The following is a 21,587-nucleotide window of genomic DNA, read 5'->3' as shown; positions in this document are numbered from 1 at the left end:
TTCCTGAAGGGCATGAGCCTGGTTCCTTTGGAAACTGTCTCTGAGATCATGTAATGTGAGCTGAGAGTTCAGCCCCTGCCCCCTGGGATACTTATGTGTCACAGACAAACTCAAACCCAAGAACGGATCACAGAGCAAGTGAAACTACACTGGCATTCCCCCAGCTATCTATGATAAAAACAAAACTATACTTCTGGAAGAATCAGAGCAACTCCATGAGATTAAATACTTTCTAACTTTTCCATGACAGATATTCTTGAGACACACACAGAATTTCAATTCTACATTTTTATAAGACGATAAATGGCCTGTTAAAAAATATTCTATGGTAAGAATTTGGGCTACCATTTTTATTGTTTTATTAGAATTTTGTTAACAATAAAATGGTGGCCAAAATGCTACCTTGCAAGTGATCTTACTTAGCTCAAGGTTTAGGGATGTCAAAAAGCATCTCTCCTCACAAAGTGGCTAATTTCGGGATTCGTGTGTGCTACTATTAGAAAATGATGGTTTGTGTCCTTATGCCACACTTCCCTGATCCTTAAAGTCACTGTAGACAGCGTGGGACCAACTAGCCTTTCCGAGCCCTGATCACAGTTAATCCATGCCAATGAACTTGGGTCTTGACCAGAGTATCTAATACTATCTATCTTTTCCTCATTCCAGGTTCTTTCTGATGTATTTGATTAATAAAGATGAAACAGAGCACACGGGTCAGGTAAGAAATAAAATGCCTTCAATTCAGAATCATACACCCGTGTTAGATCTCCCTTTCCTAAATCTTGAGACTTAGTAGGGCATAGGTTATCTGAAATAGATAGATGGCCCCATTAATCCCGTGTATGCATTTTTCCATCACCTTTTTGTGACTTAGTAAGAAGCCAAAGTCCTCCTGGTTATCCTTCCCAACAAGCACTGACATTTTCTAAACGCTTATAGCTACTGCTTCAGACTAGAAGAGCTGGAGGTGAGGAGAACATTATGGAGAAAAAGACAATGAGAAATGGAGTGGGTGGCTGTAACAAAGAGCAGAAAAATTAGAGTACAACAGAGTGAGAGACAGGCTAAGAACAATAAAGACCTCATGTGTGGGTGACACAGGAGCCTGCAGGTGTGCATGTGAGAGGATGAGTGAAAGGATGTGTCAAATTTTGTGACTAAATGTGAAAAAGAAACAGAAAGGTAGAGAGCAAGGGAGGAAAAAGTCAGTTATCAAATATTCAAACATCATTGGCTTTGTAGGAAAACTTTACAGCTCACTCACTCAAAGGGAGAGGTACCTGGTTTCCAGCTCTGGATTTAGCAGGCAATAAACGTTCCCTCATGCATTCCTCCGTCTTCCACCAGCGGCATGGAATCAGCTTATTGCTAAATCTTTAAGTATGTTTAGTGGCAAACATTGATTGGTTTCCGTTTCGCTTGGGGCAGAGGGGGATTTTTCTCCTTCCCTGCCAGCATGTGTCAGGGAGACATGGCTTCTTGCTTCCCAAACAAACAGCCTGTGCTGGGAATAGAGCAAGAATGAATGTGCAGGTTTGGCCTCATATAAATTCACATCAGTCTTCCTAAAGGGAGCCACAAAGAACAAAAACAAACTGGGTTTTAGCTTTTACTGTGGTTTAAAAATAAGCACCCGTTGTTCACATGATTTCAGGAATCTTATGTCTGGAAGATGTACCAAGAAAGGTGTTGGGATTTCTTCCCAGCCGGTGACTGCTTTCGTAAACAATATGAAGATCAGCTTGGATAAATCTGAATGAAAGAAGCGCCACAATTCTGGACAGTCAACTTCCCATGAAATAAAGTCCTCCTTTTACAGTTCTGCAACATATCTGAAATGTGACATTTTCTAAATGCCTCCCTTAAAAAAAAAAAACCGTTTGCTGAAAATCTGTGCTATTTTGAAATTGATTTGGCTTTTTGTGCCTAATGGACATACACTGTGGGAGAGAACCTGTCAAAATGTTGAAGAAGGAAGGCGAAGAATCAAGTAGTCTCTAGGCAAATGGCCTTCAAGTTTTCCAGTTCTGAGCTAACTAACTAGTTTGTTGGGATGGAAGCATGAAGGAAAGGGCTAGAGAAGTATGAAGTCTCGAATGTGTCATACCTGAAATTTTAAACACTGGAATGTCATCATGGTATCCAATTTGTGACTCATCCAAAAGATAATAACTGCAGTCTAATTTTTCCCATGGTACTTGCTAGTGACTGTATCCAGAAAAGCTTTAAGCAGTTAAAGAAACAGAAAAAAACCGACACTTTGTCGACACTGAAATATCGATTAAGTGCCTTAAAACCTCTTTAGATATAGCTATGCAAGTTTTTTATGTTTGTGTTCCAGGACAGTTCCATGCATTAGTTGTGATCTTCTGTCTTACTTTATGAAACTGCACTTGAAGGTGAAACTGCACTTGAAGGTTATTCATACAAGTTTTTTTAGTAACAGCTGTCAGTCAACTGCTGTTATTAGAAGAAAAGTACTGTACTGAAACTTCAGAAAAAATCTCAACCTTATGCCAAAATGGAGTAATGCTTTATGGTCCCTTGTAAGTAGTGGAGCTGCTCTGTTTAGGTGAATCTCCTCAAATACAATGAAGTGCCCACTGCAATAAAGTAATACGTACCAATACCTCCATGGTCTGGCCTCTTGGAATGTACCACTTCTGGTTGATTCTACAACCACTCTGTGACTGCTGGGAAAGGGGACATGAGACAAATTGCCCAGGGCCCCACACAAGAAAGGAAAGGAAAACTGGACAGACCAGCATTTTATTTTGGCCAAATGCATGCCTTGTTTGCATCTATTCTCTTAATCAGCAGCAGCACCTGCTATGCTGTAAACACTGCCTATGCTGTAAACACTGCAAGGAAGGAGGCTAGAAACAAGGGCCAGAGTCTATCTCCTGCCCTTAAGGAAATCTATTAGATTACTAAGCCAGAAAAACAAATGCAACAAGCTGCTTCAATGTATTCTTTCAGATGTCAAACACACACAGAGGTAGGCATTTACTGCTGTGAGCCATGAACACACTAGCTTGGGGCATGCTTGTAAACTGGCTGGTCCTGAAGGACAGACAGCCTTATGCCCACCTGCCCTTAGAAGGCAACCAAGATTTGCTTCAGGCACTTTTTTTCCCCTTTTTAGGAAATCATGCTGTCCAGCCAGTCTTCCAGCTCTTCCTCGGTAACAGTTTTGGAGGTACTTGGTTGCTCAGGTTCCATGTTCTTTTCTTCAGTCACAGATGGTTTTGCACAAACTGGGGAAATAAAAACAATGTTAACACCCGCAGATGAGTCCTAAAATTGAAGATATAATTCAGCCCTAATTATTACTTTCCTTACAACAAGGGGAAACATTCTCATTATCGTTACTCCCTAAGATGATACAGTAATACCTAAACAAAGCTGGGTAGGGATTTGCTCTTTATTCTGAAGTTGAACTTCACACCTCACTAGTTAGTTTTTTTTTAAAGACCAACAGCTCAGTTTCCTTTTTACTATTATTGCAGCAGTCCTGGAAAATTAAAGGATTTCAAATGCAATATATGCATGTGGCAATCACCTTGGGCCCCTCTACATCAGATGGGCCACCATCTCACAGGACATGCAGAAATCAGAATGTGGTGTTCTTTTGTCAAAATATAAGATTGAAATAACAAGAAAAAAGTATGAAGAGGTGGCCTGTCAGTCGATTAAAAGGGCCACTGCCCAAAAGCTGAAGGCTACAGGTATCTTAATGCCTTCTGATAGCGGAAATTCCATTTGGAGCCCCAGGTTTCTACTGCAGTCAGGCAGGTAGCAGCTTTGGAAGCTCGGTGTGTCACATGAGAGGAAGGTTGTCAGAAAGGTCAGCTCAGGGGGAAGCAGAGATGTGAGCACAGAAATAGATGTCAGTGGACAACACTGGATCGATGTCAGACACCCAGAGGGATGTGTGCGGATGTGATGCAGGCGGGGCTGTTCTTGAAAAAACACCAGAATCAAGATTCACGGGGAATAAAATGAAAGCCATACCTTCTTCCTCTTGGACCATCTCCCCATCTTCCTGGGATTTCAGGTCCTGAGACGTCTGATCTGGTAAGATGTTATCTCCCTCTTTTATAGGTGCATCTAAATTAAGCAACATATCTAGTTCTTCTTCCAGATGGTCTCCTGCTAACTGCAGTGGGGAAGTGGGTTTCTGAGAATCCCTTGAAGGACCCGGGCTTGGGTTGTCTTTGCCCAGCAACACAGGGCAGCCAGCAGCCACAGATTTCAGCTCAAAGATGGGCCCCCTTCCTCCAGGCCCCAAGGGCCCCTTTAACTGCATCCCTAATCCCTTGCCATCATCAGTTCTCTTTGGTTTCACCTGAGGAAGCTCTAAAGGAACTGTAGCCTGAAAGAGAAGTATAAAAACTGAGTTAAAAATGTGAGTCTTGCCATACTGGCTTAAGTAAATACATAGGAGGCTAAAGGAAGCCATCAAACTTTGTGACATAGGAAACTCAATTCAGATAGTTCACAAAGTGGCTCCTTTCCAGGCCCTGGTGGGGGCACCCTTCCTAATATCTGGGGTAAATGTGGGAGACCTCACTGAAACATGCCAGCACTGTGCCTCCCACTCTCTCTACCTCGACCATGTGCTAACTAGCTCAGATTTGGAATGAAAAGATCCATGTCTTCCTAGCCCTGGCCTGAAAACTGCCAGTACCATACATCTATTTGGCTTTACACTTAAATCTGTAATGAGACACGAACATCTGTAAAAAGTCACCAAGAAGTGGCCGGGCACAGTGGCTCACACCTGTAATCCCAGCACTTTGGGAGGCCGAGGCAGGCGGATCATGAGGTCAGGAGATTGAGACCATCCTGGCTAACATGGTGAAACCCCATCTCTACTAAAAAAAAAAAAAAAAAAAAAATTAGCCGGGAGTGGTGGAGACTACTCGGGAGGCTGAGGCAGGAGAATGGCGTGAACCCGGGAGGCAGAGCTTGCAGTGAGCCGAGATCTCGCCACTGCACTCGAGCCTGGGCGACAGAGCGAGACTCCGTCTCAAAAAAAAAAAGTCACCAAGAAGTAATTAGCAAATCAGATCTGTTCATTGTATTTAAGCACACTAATATAAAGGTGCAGTAACAACTTCACCAAGAAGAGTCTCTTACCAACATCAAGTAAAAAATGCCAGACACAAAAGAAAATACACTATTTGATTATATTTGTAAAAAGTTCAAAAGCTACAGTATTAGAAGTTAGGTGAGCGAGTGCCTTTTGGGGTGACATTGACGTGGAGTGTGTATGAATGGTGGCTTCTGAGGTGCTGACAATATTCTAAGTCTTTATCCGGATGCTCATTCCATGGTTATACTTACATGTGCACTTTTCTGAATTGATGTTATACTTTAATAGAAGTTACAAACTCCCCCAGTGATTGTAATATAAGGTTACAATCTAAGGCTGAGAATCACTGCTCTCGAGAGAAGGCTCCAGGGACTAGGCAAGGCCTCATAGTGGGCAGGTTCAGAAGTTCAACCTCTACTGGAGGTCCTGACCCCTTATTTTTACATAAACATCCTGAGCAGACATACAAGACGGTATGGCTTTATATACAAACAGGAATAAATATCCAGCAGAGTCAGTCAGTTGTACAGGGCAAAGCTGGGACATGGTCCTCTATTCTAATCTTAGAGTCATTTAATTGGTCTGGGGTGGGTGTCTGGCCTTGTTTTTGTTTGTTTTTAACTCCCCAGGTGATTCTAATGTGCAAACAAGGTAGAGAATACTGCGCTACAGCATGGGTGGGGGAGAAATGTTTTTAAGTGATTTAGCCAGGATTTCAATGTCACATAATTATTTTATACCTTTACTCTAATGCCCGCCACTGACATTACATCCTTCACTTCAAACGCTCACAACCACTTCCTCTCTGTCCTGACTCCTGAAGCCTTTATCTCAGCATTTCCCTGGTGAGTTCTGCTAAACATTCATCATATGAGATCAAGCCAAGCACTTCAGAACTTTGAACATCACTGGACATCAGCAGAAGAGCCACTAGTGCTCTCCCAAACACCCCCAAATGTTTCCAAAGAACCCCCAGGGCAACCCCCCATCAGAGGCAAATGTAATTCTTTCTAGTTCTCTACCCTGTCCCTAACTGTCCTCCATCCCTGAACTCTGCCTGCTGTCCCAAATTTTAGACTAGTAAATGCAATACAGCAAATGAGTGGGTAACCAATTCATTGCTATGCTCAAGCTTAGCATCACATTCACCCACAGAAGGAAGTTGATAATTTCAGTTGCCAGGATTCTACTTAAAATCAGTACGTCCCAGGGTTTCACTTTTTTTTTTTTTTTTGATCATGCCAGAATTTTGAAGTTCTTCATGGCATAATCTTCGGGCCTCCTCCCTCTCTTAGTTCATCAATTATCATCAATTATCACTTCATCCTGTTACCTCCTGAATTTGTATTTCTAGCCCTTGATGTAGAACTATAAAGTTCAGCATTCAGTTGACTATTATTTCCACATGGCACAAAGTCCAAAACTCACCCTTCCTGATCCTACCTACCACTGAGTTGCACAATCTACAAAGTCTTGAATTTTTTCTTGACCACTCTCTCCCAATTTCCAACATATCGTCAAATCCTGTTAATTGTACCTTTGAAGTACCTCAGTACAGCCCTCTTCTCTGCCATCTCCACCATCATTACTGTAGTCCAAGCTACAGTACTACTCACCTGCACCTGTACAACAGCCTCCCCATGTGCCTCCCTCACCTGCTCTGTGCATGTGTATGTGCACATGCAGACTTACCCCCACACATGCACTCCGATCCCACAGTCTTCTCTACTTGGCAGCCCCATCATTTTTATTAACGCAAAGCTGACTGGGTCTTTCTCATTTAAATTCCAGCTCAAATGTCCTTATGCTTTAGACCTCAGCTCATCTATCACTGCTTCAGAAAGCCATTCCTAACCACACCACACCAGAAACTGATTTACTCTAAGAGCACACTGTACTTCACAGGATGTATTACAATTTGTATATGTTTGTGTGACTACTTGATTAATATCCATCCTTCCCAACAGATTAAGTTACAGAAAGGCAGGAAAGACATCTGTCTGTTCACCACTGTGTCCCTAGTGCCGAATATAGAGCGTGATGCATAAATATTTTGAGTAAAATAGCCAGACTTTATATTTTACATTTCACTCAATTCCACTACATTTGATCCTTTAAAATGTTTCAAATATAAAATGTAAAAAAGTAACTTCAAAAAATTTTTGGATTCTCCTTTAAACTTTACAAAATGCTACCTTGATATGAAACCCTCAGTTTTATAAAGGGAAGCTGACACTGAGACATCCTGCTGAGAGAAGTGTTCCCCTCTTTTTCTCCTCCTGCCCTAATCCACCCGCTTCAAGAGGGCTTCGGGATTTTCACCTGGACCAGTTCAGCAGCAACGTTGAGTCGGAGGGAGAGAGGCAGCTCTTGAAGGGCTCGAACCAATAACTCACTATCCACGTAAAATGCTGAATTCTACATATATATAAAAAAGAAAATAAAATATCAGGTGATGATTATGACCTTTTGGAAATAAAAGAAGAAACTGTAAATAAATAATCCACTTGAGTTACATTTGGCTAGGAATAAGTCACACCATACATCACACTTGATGTGTTAGAGTTTCTGCATCTCCACATTATGATCAGTAAAACCAAAGCTACCTTCTTGAGTCACAGCTCACACTGTCAGAGCAACAACAGGGCAATGATCACCTTCCCATCAAGACTGTCCAGGCTGGGCGCAGTGGCTCATGCCCATAATCCCAGCACTTCAGGAGGCCGAGGCGGGTGGATCACCTGAGGTTAGGAGTTTGAGACCATCCTGGCCAACATGGTGAAACCTTGTTTCTACTGAAAATACAAAAAATTAACGGGGCATGGTGGCTGATGCCTGTAATCACAGCTACTTGGGAGGCTGAGGCAGGAGAATCACTTGAACCTGGGAGGCAGAGGCCGCGGTGAGCCGAGATTACGACACCGCACAACAGCCTGAGCAACGAGAGTGAAACTCCATCTCAAAAAAAAAAAAAAAAAAAGACTGTCCAGTAACCTGGAAACAGTGGAGGCTTTTGCAATGACTGACAAGCTGAAAGAAAAGCAAGCATTTAATGAAATCTAACCTGATCTCTTCCCTAAATTCAGACTGCTGGCCTCAGAAGAGGAAAGGGCTGTTTAGGCAGTGAGAAGGGACTGACAGGTGTTGCGAAGGTTTCAAACGAGCTGGTCTCCTCAAAAAAAAAAAAAAAAAAAAAAAAAAAAAAAAAAAAAAGCCACTTTGTAAGAAGGCTTTCTTTTTTGGTCACCAGTTTGCCCCATAAAGGGCTAAAGCTGAAGAAGGCCTTAGATATAAAGTTAGCTGCAGTGAATTGCTTTTAATACTAAACTGTGAATTTTTAAAATAGGTTTAATTGGAATAATAATAAATCCGCATTTTCTACACGTTTTAAACTATTCGGCGCATTATTTTTGCCTGGGTAACCCAGCTCACATGTCAGCCTAGTCAACCCTGGCAGCCACTCGCAGTTGAAGTAGAGGGCCTGGCCTACGACATCTGGCTGCAGACAGGAGCACACAACACCCACTAAGGATGCTATGAGGAGGGGTATAAAGAGAAAGGAGACACACCAGTGCTGGGAGAGGGGAGCCAGTCCTGACTGTAGGACAAAGCCTTTCTGTCCCCCTTCTCTGCCATCAGTATGCACAGGACCCTGTCTGTGTGGTGAGAATCTGCAAGCCTGAAGCTTCCTCTCTGGCCAGGAATCTTAGACTCTGAGTCTCCAGTATCTGTATGAAGGCACACTCTTTAGTAAGAAAAGAACCTGCTATATACTTCACTTTGCAGCTGAAAAACATACCCTTCAATGAGACCATTACATCCTCCCCAGAATCTACAGCAATTACTGTCCATATGAGCCTGGGGCCCAGAGACCATGTGTACATGGTATGGTGGAGTAATAAGCTGGGCAACTTTTAAAGATACAGGTTCACAGGCCTCACCCACAGAACTGGACTCTCTGGGTGGGGTGGGGGGAGCCGGGAATCTGTGCCTTTAAAAGCCAGGCCCTCAGGAACGGCCGCATATCACTCAGCAGCCAGCCGTTTGCTCAGCAGCCAGCATATCACTCAAGGAAGTCCTACTGGATAAGTCACCATGTCAACAGAAATTTAATGTGGAATTTAAAAAACATAGGTGATTTAAAAAATAATGAATCTGTTTGTTCACCCAGGGAAATTACCTTCCCACTCATCCTCTCGTTACATGGTATCCACCCTGCCCAAAGGAAAGGTGTGAGAATCCCACTTGTGGATCTAAGAGACCGACACCCCTGTGGTCATGGAGGCCAACACAGCTAGATCAGAGCACTGTGACCACTGGTCTGTGTCCATTCACCCTGCGTATCAGCCGCAGAGCAACGAACGCCAAGTCCAAGCCATGACGCCCGGTCCCTCTCCTGCCAGGATTCCCTTGAGGATTTTGGACCTGTCTCCCTATCAAATTCCCACTCCCTTTAACTGCAAAGACAAAACATATTTCTACTTTTCCTTTTTTTTTTTTTTGAGATGGAGTCTCTCTGTTGCCCAGGCTGGAGTGCAATGGCACGATCACGATCTCGGCTCACTGCAACCTCCACCTTCTTGGTTCAAGCGATTCTCCTGCCCCAGCCTCCCAAGTAGCTGGGATTACAGATGTGCACCACCACGCCCAGCTAATTTTTGTATTTTCAGTAGAGGTGGGGTTTCACCGTGTTGGCCAGGCTGGTCTCCAACTCCTGACCTCAAGTAATCCGCCCACCTCGGCCTCCCAAAGTGCTGGGATTATAGGCGTGATCCACTGCGCCGGCCCCTCTCTATTGTCTTGCGTCACTGGTCATACTGAGGACATGGGGATGGTATAAGGAACAACAACAAATTACATATATGTGTGTGTGTGTACATATATATAAAATATATAATATATATGCACTCAACATATATATGCACTCAATATGTAATATATAATACGTATTATATATTACATATAATTATATGTAGTATATATAACATATAATTATATGTAGTTTGTATATAACATATAATTATAATTATATGTAATTATATATACTACATATAATTATAATTATATGTAATTTATATTATAATTATATGTAATTTATATACTACATATAATTATATGTAATATATAATATATTAATATATATAATACATATAATTATAATTATATGTAATATATACTACATATAATTATATAATACGTATTATATATTATATATATCCAGTTTTTTCTCTTACATCAACAAGGAAGAAAATTTAGTGAGGAGTTAAGTCAGACAGGAAATCGTTTTGATGGTGAAATAAATTCAGTTTCAGACATGTCCTACCAACACCTCCAACTCGAACTGTTCAAAATCAAACTTAACTTCTGCTCTTATTTTTTCCATTCATGGCATCACCACTCACCTAGTTACTCAAGCTAGAAAGCATAGTGCCACTGCAAATCTTTCTTGTCCTTGTGTCTCACATCTGGCCAGTGACCACAGTTGACCCCATCCTCCACTCAAGTCCTGTCTATGAGTAACCCCTGTCCCATGCTCACTGCTTGCACCCTCTCGGGCTCTCGTTCTTTCCCATTCGTCCAACATCACATCCTCCTAATTGGTTTCCCTGCCTCTAACCTCTCATCCCTTCAATCCCTCCCCATCCTTCCCAATACTGCAGAAGTTAGATCTAACCATTTCCATGTTCTTGCTAAACAAAACTTTGTTAACAAATAATATTAGTAATAAAAGAGCTCATTTTGAGTGTTTCATATACATCAGGAACTGTACTCAAGGGCTTTTTATTTATTATCTAATTTAGTCCTTCTTATAACTCTGAGTCATATTTTGTTATTACCTCCATTTTACAGGTGAAGCAATAGAGAAGGAAAAAGTTTGCCAAGTCTTAGATCTAGAATTCACACTCAGGTCTGAAACTGCTGGTACTAACTGGCCCACACCTGCCCCTGAGGCCTCCTCCTCTGGGAATACTACACTCTGGCCACACCCTTCTCCGAGCATAACCTCGTTTTCCTGATTACCATTTTCATGTTGTTTCCTTAGACACGACCTACCAGAGTCACACTTGTCCACCAAGACCCGTTCAAATGATCTTTTCCCCATGGTACCAATTCTAATCACTTCCAGTGCAAAGTGGCTATCTCTCTCAGTATTGTTAATTCATTTATCACACCCCTTATTTTAGGTTGTATTCTTTTGCATGTATTAGGTAAATATCTACTGAGCATCTACCATACTACAGGTCAGCGAGTGTACCCAGGTAAGGGGCTTAGAGCAATGAACAGGCATGGTCTGTCTCATTCACTTTGAATAAGCTCCATTTAATAAAAACATTTAGTAAACAAGTGCTCTATGTTTTGATGAATGACGAAGCTTAGAATTATTTGAAACTCTGAAGCTACTTGAAATATTCTTTGGTAATCAGTGTGGTTCAAAAGGAGATGAAATGTAAATTGTTTGGCTTCTACCATATTCCTCAATCTATCCTCGATGTGTCCTAGAATACTAAACAGTACCTTAGGCGTAGGCCCAGACTTAAGCAAAGACAAATGTTTGTAATTCTCACCTTTTTCTATGGCCTATATAACACGCTCTTTGTAAAGTGCCAGGCAGTCATTTTCTAAGAGACTCCCCTCCTCGTAATCTGTAAGAGTCGAAGGCCATCCCAAACAAGTGAGCCTAAAACCGGCCCACAGCACATATGCTGATGTGGGAGCAGAACAGGAAGGACAGTGCCTATGGGCTTCGGGTCTGCAGCTTCAGCCACCTCTCTGAAGCTGGGGGCAGGTGGTAATCAGTTTATCAGACAGTATGCTCTAGGCCTGGAGTTGGGGAGCATATCGCAAGTCACCACTATGTCCCTATGTGCATCCTAAAAGGGGGAGAATATCTGTCATCTCTTATATGAAAATAATTAGAGGAAGCCTGCTTGGAAAATAATCAGAACTCCTTGGGAAGAAAATATTACATACACACAAAGAAAATAAGGCATTTGGGGTTTAGAGACTTGCTGAAAGACTTCTATAATATTTGCCCTTATTTTATACTTCTATTCTCCTAATTGTAGGAGAAGTGTTATTTAAAGCTGCAAGGTTAAGGGTTTTCTCAATCTAACACCAAAAACAGTGAGAGACAGAAAACTAATTTTCAACTCTAAAGGGAATTGCCAAAGAGTGGCAAGGGAGGAAGACCAAATGGCAAAGTAATCCACTCTGTCAAAATCACAGCTATCAAGTTTCTACCTCAAGACCCAGTCCATGTGGGCTGCATAATTCACACAGATGGCCAGGTAGAAAGGTGAACTCTAGCTTCAAGGACCTGTGGAATATCAGCCCCCTGAAAATTTTCTGAAAAGTTTAGCTGAGAGTACACTGTATAAGAATTACTACTCTTTTCTACATGAAGACTCTATCTCAAGAATGTAAAAGGTGTTAGCCTTCAGCCTTGAAGAGCCAGTCCACACTTAAGACAACTCTTATCTTACCTGTTTTGGACAAGAAGCTTCACTATCCCATTCTTTCTCCTCAGCAAACCGGAACTGTGAGAAGGAGTCCCCTAGGAATAGGAAAAAAAAAAAAAATTTATGCAAAAGCCAAAGGAAACTCTCAGTTCTCTAAATTTCCCTGCTAGAGCAAAAGTGCCATTTCTGAAGTGCTCAAACTCGAAGGGAGAGATAAGGATAAAACTGGAACATACCTCCAACTCCATTTCCAAAATTACAAAACACACAGATGACAATGTTAACATTTGATAAGATTCAATGTAAGGCAAAAGGACCAAGAAAAAAGGATAAAATCACTACTCTTAGTCATTGGTAAATAAATTTGATCCCTCAAAAAGTTATGATATAGGCCAGGCACAGTGGCTCACACCTGGAATCCCAGCACTTTGGGAGGCCGAGGCGAGTGGATTACTTGAGGTCAGAAGTACAAGACCAGCCTGGATAACATGGTGAAACCACGTCTCTACTAAAAATACAAAAATTAGCTGGGCGTGGTGGCGCGTGCCTATTAATCCCAGCTACTTGGGAGGCTGAGGCAGGAGAATCGCTTGAACCCGGGAGGCGGAGGTTGCAGTGAGCCAAGATCATGCGACTGCACTCCAGCCTGGGTGACAGAGTGAGACCCTGTCCCAAAAAAAAAAAAAAAATTATTACATAAAGGCTCTGAATAATATAATTAATAAGACCTTTTATTTGTGGATATACATGTGTATATGTGCATACCATAACAGACTTAAACTTTCTCTTTGAGAGGAGGTTATCGACCTCTACTGTCACTCCAAAAATCACCTGGTCAGAATGTCAAACATATTTTGATAGGTATGTGTACTTACTTTATAAATATCAATGTAACACTAATTTTTAAAAAGGACTGTATAATAAGACCATGAAAAAATTAATTCTAAAATGTAGCAGACATACAAATCATATTCACTGATGTAAGCAAGAAGAAATTAACCACAAAAGTAAAAGCCCCCCACATTTTTATAAATTTAAATTCCTTCCCACATGACTTTTTGATCAGAGAAAAACAGAACTAAAACTGTAGAATTAGAAGACAGAAAAGAGTAATAAATTGATATAAACCAATCCATAAGAAATAAGTAGTTGTTCTCAGAGAAAAAGTTAAAGTCAAATACTTTCATTACTAAGCAAAGAAAGAACTTTAAGAAGAAATAAAGCAGTTTTATAAAGTTTCCTAACTTCCTAAAAAGCCAAACAGAGAAGCTGATGAAAAGAACCAACAGAGTTGTGGGTTGTTTTTTCTTTTTTTTAAATTAAAGACACAAACACAGCAATCTTCTCATCTAAATAACTGAAAGCCAGGATTATACCTAAAAATATAAACTAACACCATGGTCATCTAACATTTTTTTTAAAAGAGTAACCAATGCAATTAGAAAAGAGGATGAATTAAAAGGCATCAACACTGAAAAGCAGGGGACAACAGCAGGATAATCTGAAGAAACAATCCTGTGTGTCTGGAAAACCAAAAGAATGAGTGAAAGGGATTCAGAAAGGTGGCCCGGTCATAAAACTTATATTAAAAAATAAATGGCTCTCTCATATACAAACAAAATCCAGTGAGAAAACAAAATGGGGCCGGGCGCAGTGACTCACGCCTATAATCCCAGCACTTCGAGAGGCCGAGGAGGGTAGATCACTTGAGGTCAGCAGTTCGAGACCAGCCTGACCAATATGGTGAACCCTCATCTCTACTAGAAATACAAAAATTAGACTGGGCATGGTGTCTCATGCCTGTAAATCCCAGCACTGTGGGAGGCCAAGGCAGGCGGATCATGAGGTCAGGAGTTCGAGAACAGCCTGGCCAACGTGGTAAAACCCCGTCTCTCCTAAAAATACAAAAAATAGCCGGGCATGGTGGCACACGCCTATAATCTCAGCTACTCGGGAGGCTGAGGCAGGAGAATTGCTTAAACCCGGGAGGCAGAGGTTGCAGTGAGCCAAAATCGCACCACTGCACTCTGGCCTGGACATCAGAGCAAGACTCTGTCTCAAATAAATAAATAATAAATAAATAAAACAAAATGGAAGAAAATATCTCATTCATAATAGCAATAACATACAAAAAATTCCTGGGAATGAATCAGGAATAAACATTTATTAAAAGAAACTTTAAAAAATAAAACTTAAAAAGGAAAACAAAAAAACTCAACAGTATCAAGATACCAGTTTCACCTAATGAAGTCTATGAATTCACTATTCAATCCCAAAAAGATTTTTGAATTTGTCCAAATTACTCAAATTCATTTTTAAAAATATATGAAACGAAGATATGCTTTTTTTTAAAGGGTAAAGAAGTTGTCTTATTGATTATAAAAATGTATTCAAAAGTCTCAATAAATAAAATGAATAGCCACTGGTGAAAAACATAAGAACAGAAGAGTGTCTAGAAACAGCCCCAGGTATATGGATACTTAGATATTGTAAGAGCAGCAGATGATATCTGTGCAGAAATCACTTAACAGTGTTAAAGCAACTGACCAGCCATGTGAGAAACTAGGCGAGTTACCAGTATCTCATTTCTCAGATGTAAAACATATTTTGTATGAATCAGATATTTAAGTGTTTAGAAAAAAAGGAAATCATAACACTATTGCAAGAAAGCAGGGAGGGCAAATTTTGGCCACTGAAAAAATTTTAATACATAAAAAACAATTTTTTTTGAATTACAGAAATTATAAAACAAACTCAAAAGATGACAGGCTGAGAAGTAACGTTTGTAGCAAATATTATTGGTAAAGAATATGTGGACGTTCTTTGTATATTAGATCTTTGTGTATTAGATACAAAGAACTTCCACAAATCCATTAGAATAAAGCAACCCAGTAGGAAAATAGGAAAAGGGGAGAATATATTAAATATGATTGCTAATACATATGAAGTAAATGACAGATGTATGAATTTAAAATCTGGTAGATTTTTTTAAATTGGCCAAATTGCTGAATGCCTTATTCAGTGTTGTTTTTGACATTCCTGAACTTCTATATTAGAAATGATCATATGATTTCACAGAATAATATATAATTGGTACAAGATTCAGTAATGCAAATAAGGCATGCTATATATACTTATTTTTAATATCTGAATATTCACTTAAAAATATAGGTAAAATCCAACAATGACTATCTCATTCCACCAGTCTTGCTGAGAACAAGGAACCAGGCGCCCCTACCCAAAAAGACCCAAAAAGTCTTATCTGAAGACGTGAGAGCTACCAAGGCAGTGAGGACTTGGATGAAATTTCTGGAGAGAAGAGAAGCATACAAGGAGGTCAGGCTAACATTTAGGGCTGTTTATCCCCCTAAGGCATTTATCAATTTTCGAAAGGTGGTATTGAGAGGCTAAAAAACAACCCAGGAGGTCGTAAAGCTGAAGAAAGCTCTGCTAGTCTTACAGCACTGGGAGGACAAAAACCAGAGTTCAGGGCCAATGGATGAGGAAGAGTCTTGGAAAACCAAGGCTTTCAGGCGGAACCCCCGGTGACTGCATCCTGTAAGCAGGAGTAAAGTAGGAATTGATCAGCCCTCACCAAGTCTGAGGTCCAGCTGTGTGAGTCAGCTCAATCTCTGATTCTGCCTACAAGCAAAAGTAAATCATTTTTGGAGGAAAATGACACTATCAATAGCCTCCAATGATCTCTACAATTTTTAATTTACAATGTCCAAAATTCGTTAAAAACGATCAGGACTACCAAAAGATGAGACCAAAATAGTAGAAAACAAAGAGAAAAGAAAAAAGAAACAAGAATTAACTGAAAAAGGCCGGGCGCGGTGGCTCACGCTTGTAATCCCAGCACTTTGGGAGGCCGAGGCGGGTGGATCACGAGGTCAGGAGATCGAGACCACGGTGAAACCCCGTCTCTACTAAAAATACAAAAAAAATTAGCCGGGCGAGGTGGCGGGCGCCTGTAGTCCCAGCTACTCGGAGAGGCTGAGGCAGGAGAATGGCGTGAACCCGGGAGGCGGAGCTTGCAGTGAGCCGAGATCGCGCCACTGCACTCCAGCCTGGGTGACGGAGCGAGACTCCGTCTCAAAAGAAAAAAAAAAAAAAGAATTAACTGAAAAAGATCCACAGAGGTCAGGATACTGGGGACATGAGACATGGATTTTGTAATTTTGCCATGTCAAAATTTCAAGAACAGGAAAAACTATAACATCATAAACAATGACATCCATGAAGTCATCTTTGATGCACACAAAATAAAATACACATAAAGAATATAAAGAAGAAAATGTTAGAGAAAAATGAGTTACCTAAATACCACAAAAGTTACCACATTTTGTTTCCAGGAATAAAACTTCAAAATATAACACAATTTAAAGAAGGCTTTAAAAAATCCTTACAGATAAGGCATATAGAGGCTAATTTTATTTTATTTTATTTTTTTACTTTAGTAAAGATTGGGTCTCACTCTGTCACCCTGGCTGGAGTGCAGTGGCATGATCAGAGCTCACTGCAGCCTCAAACTCCTAGACTCAAGTGATCTCCCCCATCTCAGCCTCCCAAGTTTCTGGGACTACAGGTGCACACCACCATGCTCAGCAAAATTATCTTTTGTAGAGAGATAGGGTATTGCTATATTGCCCAGACTGGTCTCAAACTCCTGGCCTCAAACAATCCACCACCTCAACCTCCCAAAGAGCTAGGATTACAGGTATGAGACACTGCATGTGGCCTAGAGGCTAATTTTATTATGTTTTAGATAAGGTCTCACTCTGTCACCCAGACTGGAATGCAGTGTCACAATCATAGCTCACTGCAGCCATGACCTCTGAGGCTCAACTGATCTTCCTGGCTAATTTTAAGTAATAAACTTGGTAAAATGACTACTATAGAATACCAACCACTCTGATTCTCGCAATGAAAATGAAATTGTACAAACCTGATGAAACTGTGAATCCTAGAACTAAAAGTCTTTCTGGAAAACATTATCAAAATTCTTCTGCGTTGTGTTGTTACATACACACAAAGTATGGTGATTTACCAAATGTGCTACTTTTATATCTTATATACCAGACATTTGGACATGCATGGACAGTTAGAAACCTACTTTAAGCAAGACAGTATGGGGTATTCACAGCACATTCCATTCCACTCCAGCTTTATTTGTTTGCCAGAAGAGTTCCTGGTCTCTCACATACTAAAGACATGGTGAATCTGACTAAGAGATATAGAAGAAAACCAGAAAAGAACAGTGACAGCCAACTGTAGTTGACAAGGGAACAAACATGGAGAAGTGGGTCTTAGGAGTCATAAGATTCAACAGCTGTGTGTCCTGAATTAATTGGTGAAAGGAATAGAACTAGAAAGAACTAGGAAGCTCAAAGGGAGTATACCACTGTCTTCCCTCTTCTTCAAGTAAAGACTAATTGTATGACTTATAGAAGACTGTAGAACGGCCTTGTTGTGTACTTATATAATATCCTCAAACAAGATGGAAGAGCAGCTAGTGCCTATTACATAGCCTGATTAAAAAACAATAAAAATCCCATAATATTCTACTACTTTAAGAATACCAAAATATTAGGCCTACAAAATCCAATGACTGCTTATTATGAAGGCATTTACTGGAATCTGTTTAAAAGGGGGAAGGGGTAGCAAAACTGATGTACCTGAAGAGTTCACATTTTCCTTACATGATAAAAAGCCTCATCTCATCCTACTCCAGCAACAATGCTAGAGTTGGTATGCATGCAATCAAAGCTGAGACACAGGAGATATTGAGACAATTTGGTGTATTTTGAAAGTCAACTACATTCCTCTATTGCCACATTTCTAGAGCCAAAATTAGTAAGAGATTTTTAAATCAAATAATTGTGTGAAGAAGCAAAAATGTTAAAAAAAAAATTAGAAATAAGGCTGGGTGTATAGTGGCTTACGCCTGTAATCTCAGCACTTTGGGAGGCTGAGGTGGGAGGATCAGTTGAGGCCAGGAATTCAAGACAAGCCTGGGCAACAAAATGAGAACTCATCTCTATTTAAAAAAAAAAAAAATTACCCAGGCACGGTGGCCCGCACCTATAGTCTCAGCTACTCAGGAGGCTGAGGTGGGAGATCGCTTGAGCCCAGGAGTTTAAGGCTGCAGTGGAGCTGAGATCATGCCACTGCACTCCAGCCTGGGTGACGGAACAAGACCCAAGACCCTGTCTCAAACAAAAAAAAAAAAAAAAAGGGAAGAAAATTAGAAATAAATGTAAGAGATGGCAGCAATCTTACAAATCCTTCTGAAAATATTCAAAAAGAATGTTTCAAGCAGTATACAACGCTTCAGTTTCTAGGATTGCTTCATGAAACTCACGACCATCAAACAAATCTCCAAGGGTAAGGGTTGATAAGGAGATCAAGTCCTTACCTAGTCAGTTACTATTTGAGAAGACAAGCGTAGTTGCTGAGGAACATTACCATCATCAGTACTCTATTCTGGCAGAGCCAGCCAAACAACATCTTGTTCCTCTAGACACCTCAGTTAAAAGCTACCAACTTTAGTATTGCAAAGGTGTAGTGTAGTGTATGGTGACTACAGGAATAACCAAATAGCTGACGGTGGTCAGAAATCAGTATGCCCATTTGTCTAAATCTAGCTACTAAAATTTTAATATAGCCTTTAATTTCAGTTTTTTTCTTGTATCCCAGTAGTCCATTTTACAACAATGATATTTAGCTTTAACTTCAGCTAAATATTGATCATTTGGCCAAAATGTGTTTTGGTGAACCACAATATTCAATCAGTGGCACTCCATTTGGTAGGTCTGTATGTACTGACACAGAAAGATACCCATTATCTCAACTGCTACATGAGAAAAGCAAGCTTCAGTATAGTATGAATGATACATATATAGATATAAAGATATATAAGTATATATATTACAAAAAATACTAATTTATGCATAGAAATTAGTCGAAATAATACCTATTTTTAAAATGATTCTCTCTCAGGGTGTGGGATTGAAGGAAACTTTTCCTTTTGACACAATACGTTTTCCAGTTGAATCATCCTTTGTAAACAACAAGGATTTTTCCTTTTGGAACTAAACAAAATGGAAGAAAATCTACAGAAAAAGCTGAATTTTCTTGAGGGCAGGGACCTTCTCAGAATGTATTTGAGACAAAATATTCAGAGACTTCAAAAGTTGGAACTGCAGACATCATTCATTCTAACCCTCACTTTATAGAGCTATGAAGAACCTTAGCTCTAGAAAGTTCAATGTTCTAACCAAGACCACACAGCCATTTAATGGCTAGACACCAAGACTCTTGGCTCACAGCATTTGTTATTTTATTTTTTAACTCTGCTTCTCCAAAAGACAACCTGGCATCGATTTTTCTCAAACTCCTGGGCTCAAGGGATCCTCCCACCTCAGCCTCCCCTCCCAAGTAGCTAGAAATACAGGTGCATGCCACCATGCCCAGAGAGCATTTATAATAATAAACTATTAAGTAATCAAGCTCTTTTTTCCACTGTTTCTGCTAGGCCTCTTGGCTGTCTTGAGTTTCCCAGAACAAAAGCAAATGCTCAGGAAATATTTTATGATACTTGACATACCAATATTTGATTTGTTAACATGTTTGAAGAAATGGAAGTCCAAACTAAGAAATAAAGAATTCTTTTTAGGAAATCACCTCAGGAATTTCCTAAAATTGTGCCTATAGTACTTTTAAAAATAGTCTGTATTACAGAACTCTAAGTATTCTAATAATGATAGTATTAGTGAAATAAAGGTGACATACCAATTCCATCACTGTGTTTATAATATCCAGGATTTTCACTCTGCCTAACTTCCCAAACTGGCCTAACACATGTCTTATGGTCAGTGGCAAAGTGGACACTAAACTTGCTAGAATTCCTCAGTACTAATATGCTTTCAAAAAGCTCACCATCTAGTCATAGATAATACGGCTATCAATTTTAAGCTTACCCTTTCAGCCCCATCAACAAAAAAAGAGCTTTCAGTCAAGCAAAAGTACTTAACAAAGCTATCCAGTGAGAATTCAGAGATTACAAGAACAATCTTTACTCAGGCAGAAGGAAACCTGCAAAGACTTTCAGAATGAACAATACAGATCAGGCATATGTGAAGAGTGAATGTGAAAGATGGAAAATCTTCCCAAGCCTACCACCCAATTCCGATCATTTGATAGTAGCAATTCCCACAACTCATTTATCCTGGCTATTTGGATCTTTTAAATCATATAATTGACCTGGATCTTTGTGGTGTCTCCTTTCGGAAACCAACTCGAGAAAGCAGAGGAATGTGTCACCAATTCTGAGTAAGTACTTCATTTTAAGCTCCATTTTCCTGGCTCCTCTTCATCATGATCATCTTCCTTTATTTATCCTACAGCCCCTGCAGAACATGTCCTCAACCAGGACACCCAGTTACTGAAAAATCACAAATGAACTTTATAGGCCTACAAAGGCTGAGAAGACCCCAATCTTCACAGAGGAGGAGAGAATGTCCAACAGTCACCACAATGGCTGCTACCAAAAATAAAATGTCCTCTTTCATTTCTCTGAACTTCTCTAATCTCATCTACTATGAAAGATGACATATTTGGAGGGTCAAGGTGGATCCTAAGTCTCCACGCTGACACAGATCAATCCAGGGAAAATCCACAGCTCAGCCTACGGGACATAAAAATTCTTCACCACTTCCAATTTCTAGCTTCCATGATTCAGCCTTTGTAGATGCAGATGTGATGTCCTTCACCTCAATATTTACCCTAAAACAAGCGACACCTAACACTTTGTCTTTGTGAGGAAGACTATGCAAGCCACTACAGTGACTATTTTAAAAGTTAGGCTGAGCTAAATGAACAAGAGGATAATAATAAAAATCTCTCCTCCTGCTCAACAGTGACTTATAATTAGCTTTCTCACCAAGTGCAGGGCCCAAAAAGCCCCTGAGCATCGAACATCCACACTGAGCACTAAATAATAGGATGTGCCTATCTTCCCAATGCCA

The 21,587-nt window shown here is 40.3% G+C and overlaps 2 protein-coding genes across 2 annotated transcripts in view; one reads left to right on the top strand and one right to left on the bottom strand.

The window, feature by feature from the left end:
* Nucleotides 1-1,995, top strand: part of RYR3 (ryanodine receptor 3) — a 564,315-nt gene extending 562,320 nt beyond the window's left edge. The window contains exons 103-104 of the mRNA XM_058427349.1: nt 667-718; nt 1,655-1,995. Coding sequence (XP_058283332.1) covers nt 667-718; nt 1,655-1,750 — 148 coding nt within the window. The 3' untranslated portion in view covers nt 1,751-1,995. The remainder of the gene's footprint in view (nt 1-666; nt 719-1,654) is intronic.
* Nucleotides 1,994-21,587, bottom strand: part of AVEN (apoptosis and caspase activation inhibitor) — a 186,359-nt gene continuing 166,765 nt past the window's right edge. The window contains exons 3-8 of the mRNA XM_032176240.2: nt 12,583-12,653; nt 7,421-7,516; nt 4,015-4,375; nt 3,091-3,257; nt 2,625-2,693; nt 1,994-2,223 (exon numbers count right to left, since the gene is read on the bottom strand). Of these exons, the coding sequence (XP_032032131.1) occupies nt 3,142-3,257; nt 4,015-4,375; nt 7,421-7,516; nt 12,583-12,653 (644 nt within the window). The 3' untranslated portion in view covers nt 1,994-2,223; nt 2,625-2,693; nt 3,091-3,141. The remainder of the gene's footprint in view (nt 2,224-2,624; nt 2,694-3,090; nt 3,258-4,014; nt 4,376-7,420; nt 7,517-12,582; nt 12,654-21,587) is intronic.

This window comes from Hylobates moloch, unplaced genomic scaffold, assembly GCF_009828535.3.
Source record: "Hylobates moloch isolate HMO894 unplaced genomic scaffold, HMol_V3 SCAFFOLD_14, whole genome shotgun sequence".
NCBI lineage: Eukaryota > Metazoa > Chordata > Mammalia > Primates > Hylobatidae > Hylobates > Hylobates moloch.
The sequence above is the reverse complement of the archived record's forward strand: the minus strand, read 5'-3'. Positions and strand labels throughout refer to the sequence as shown.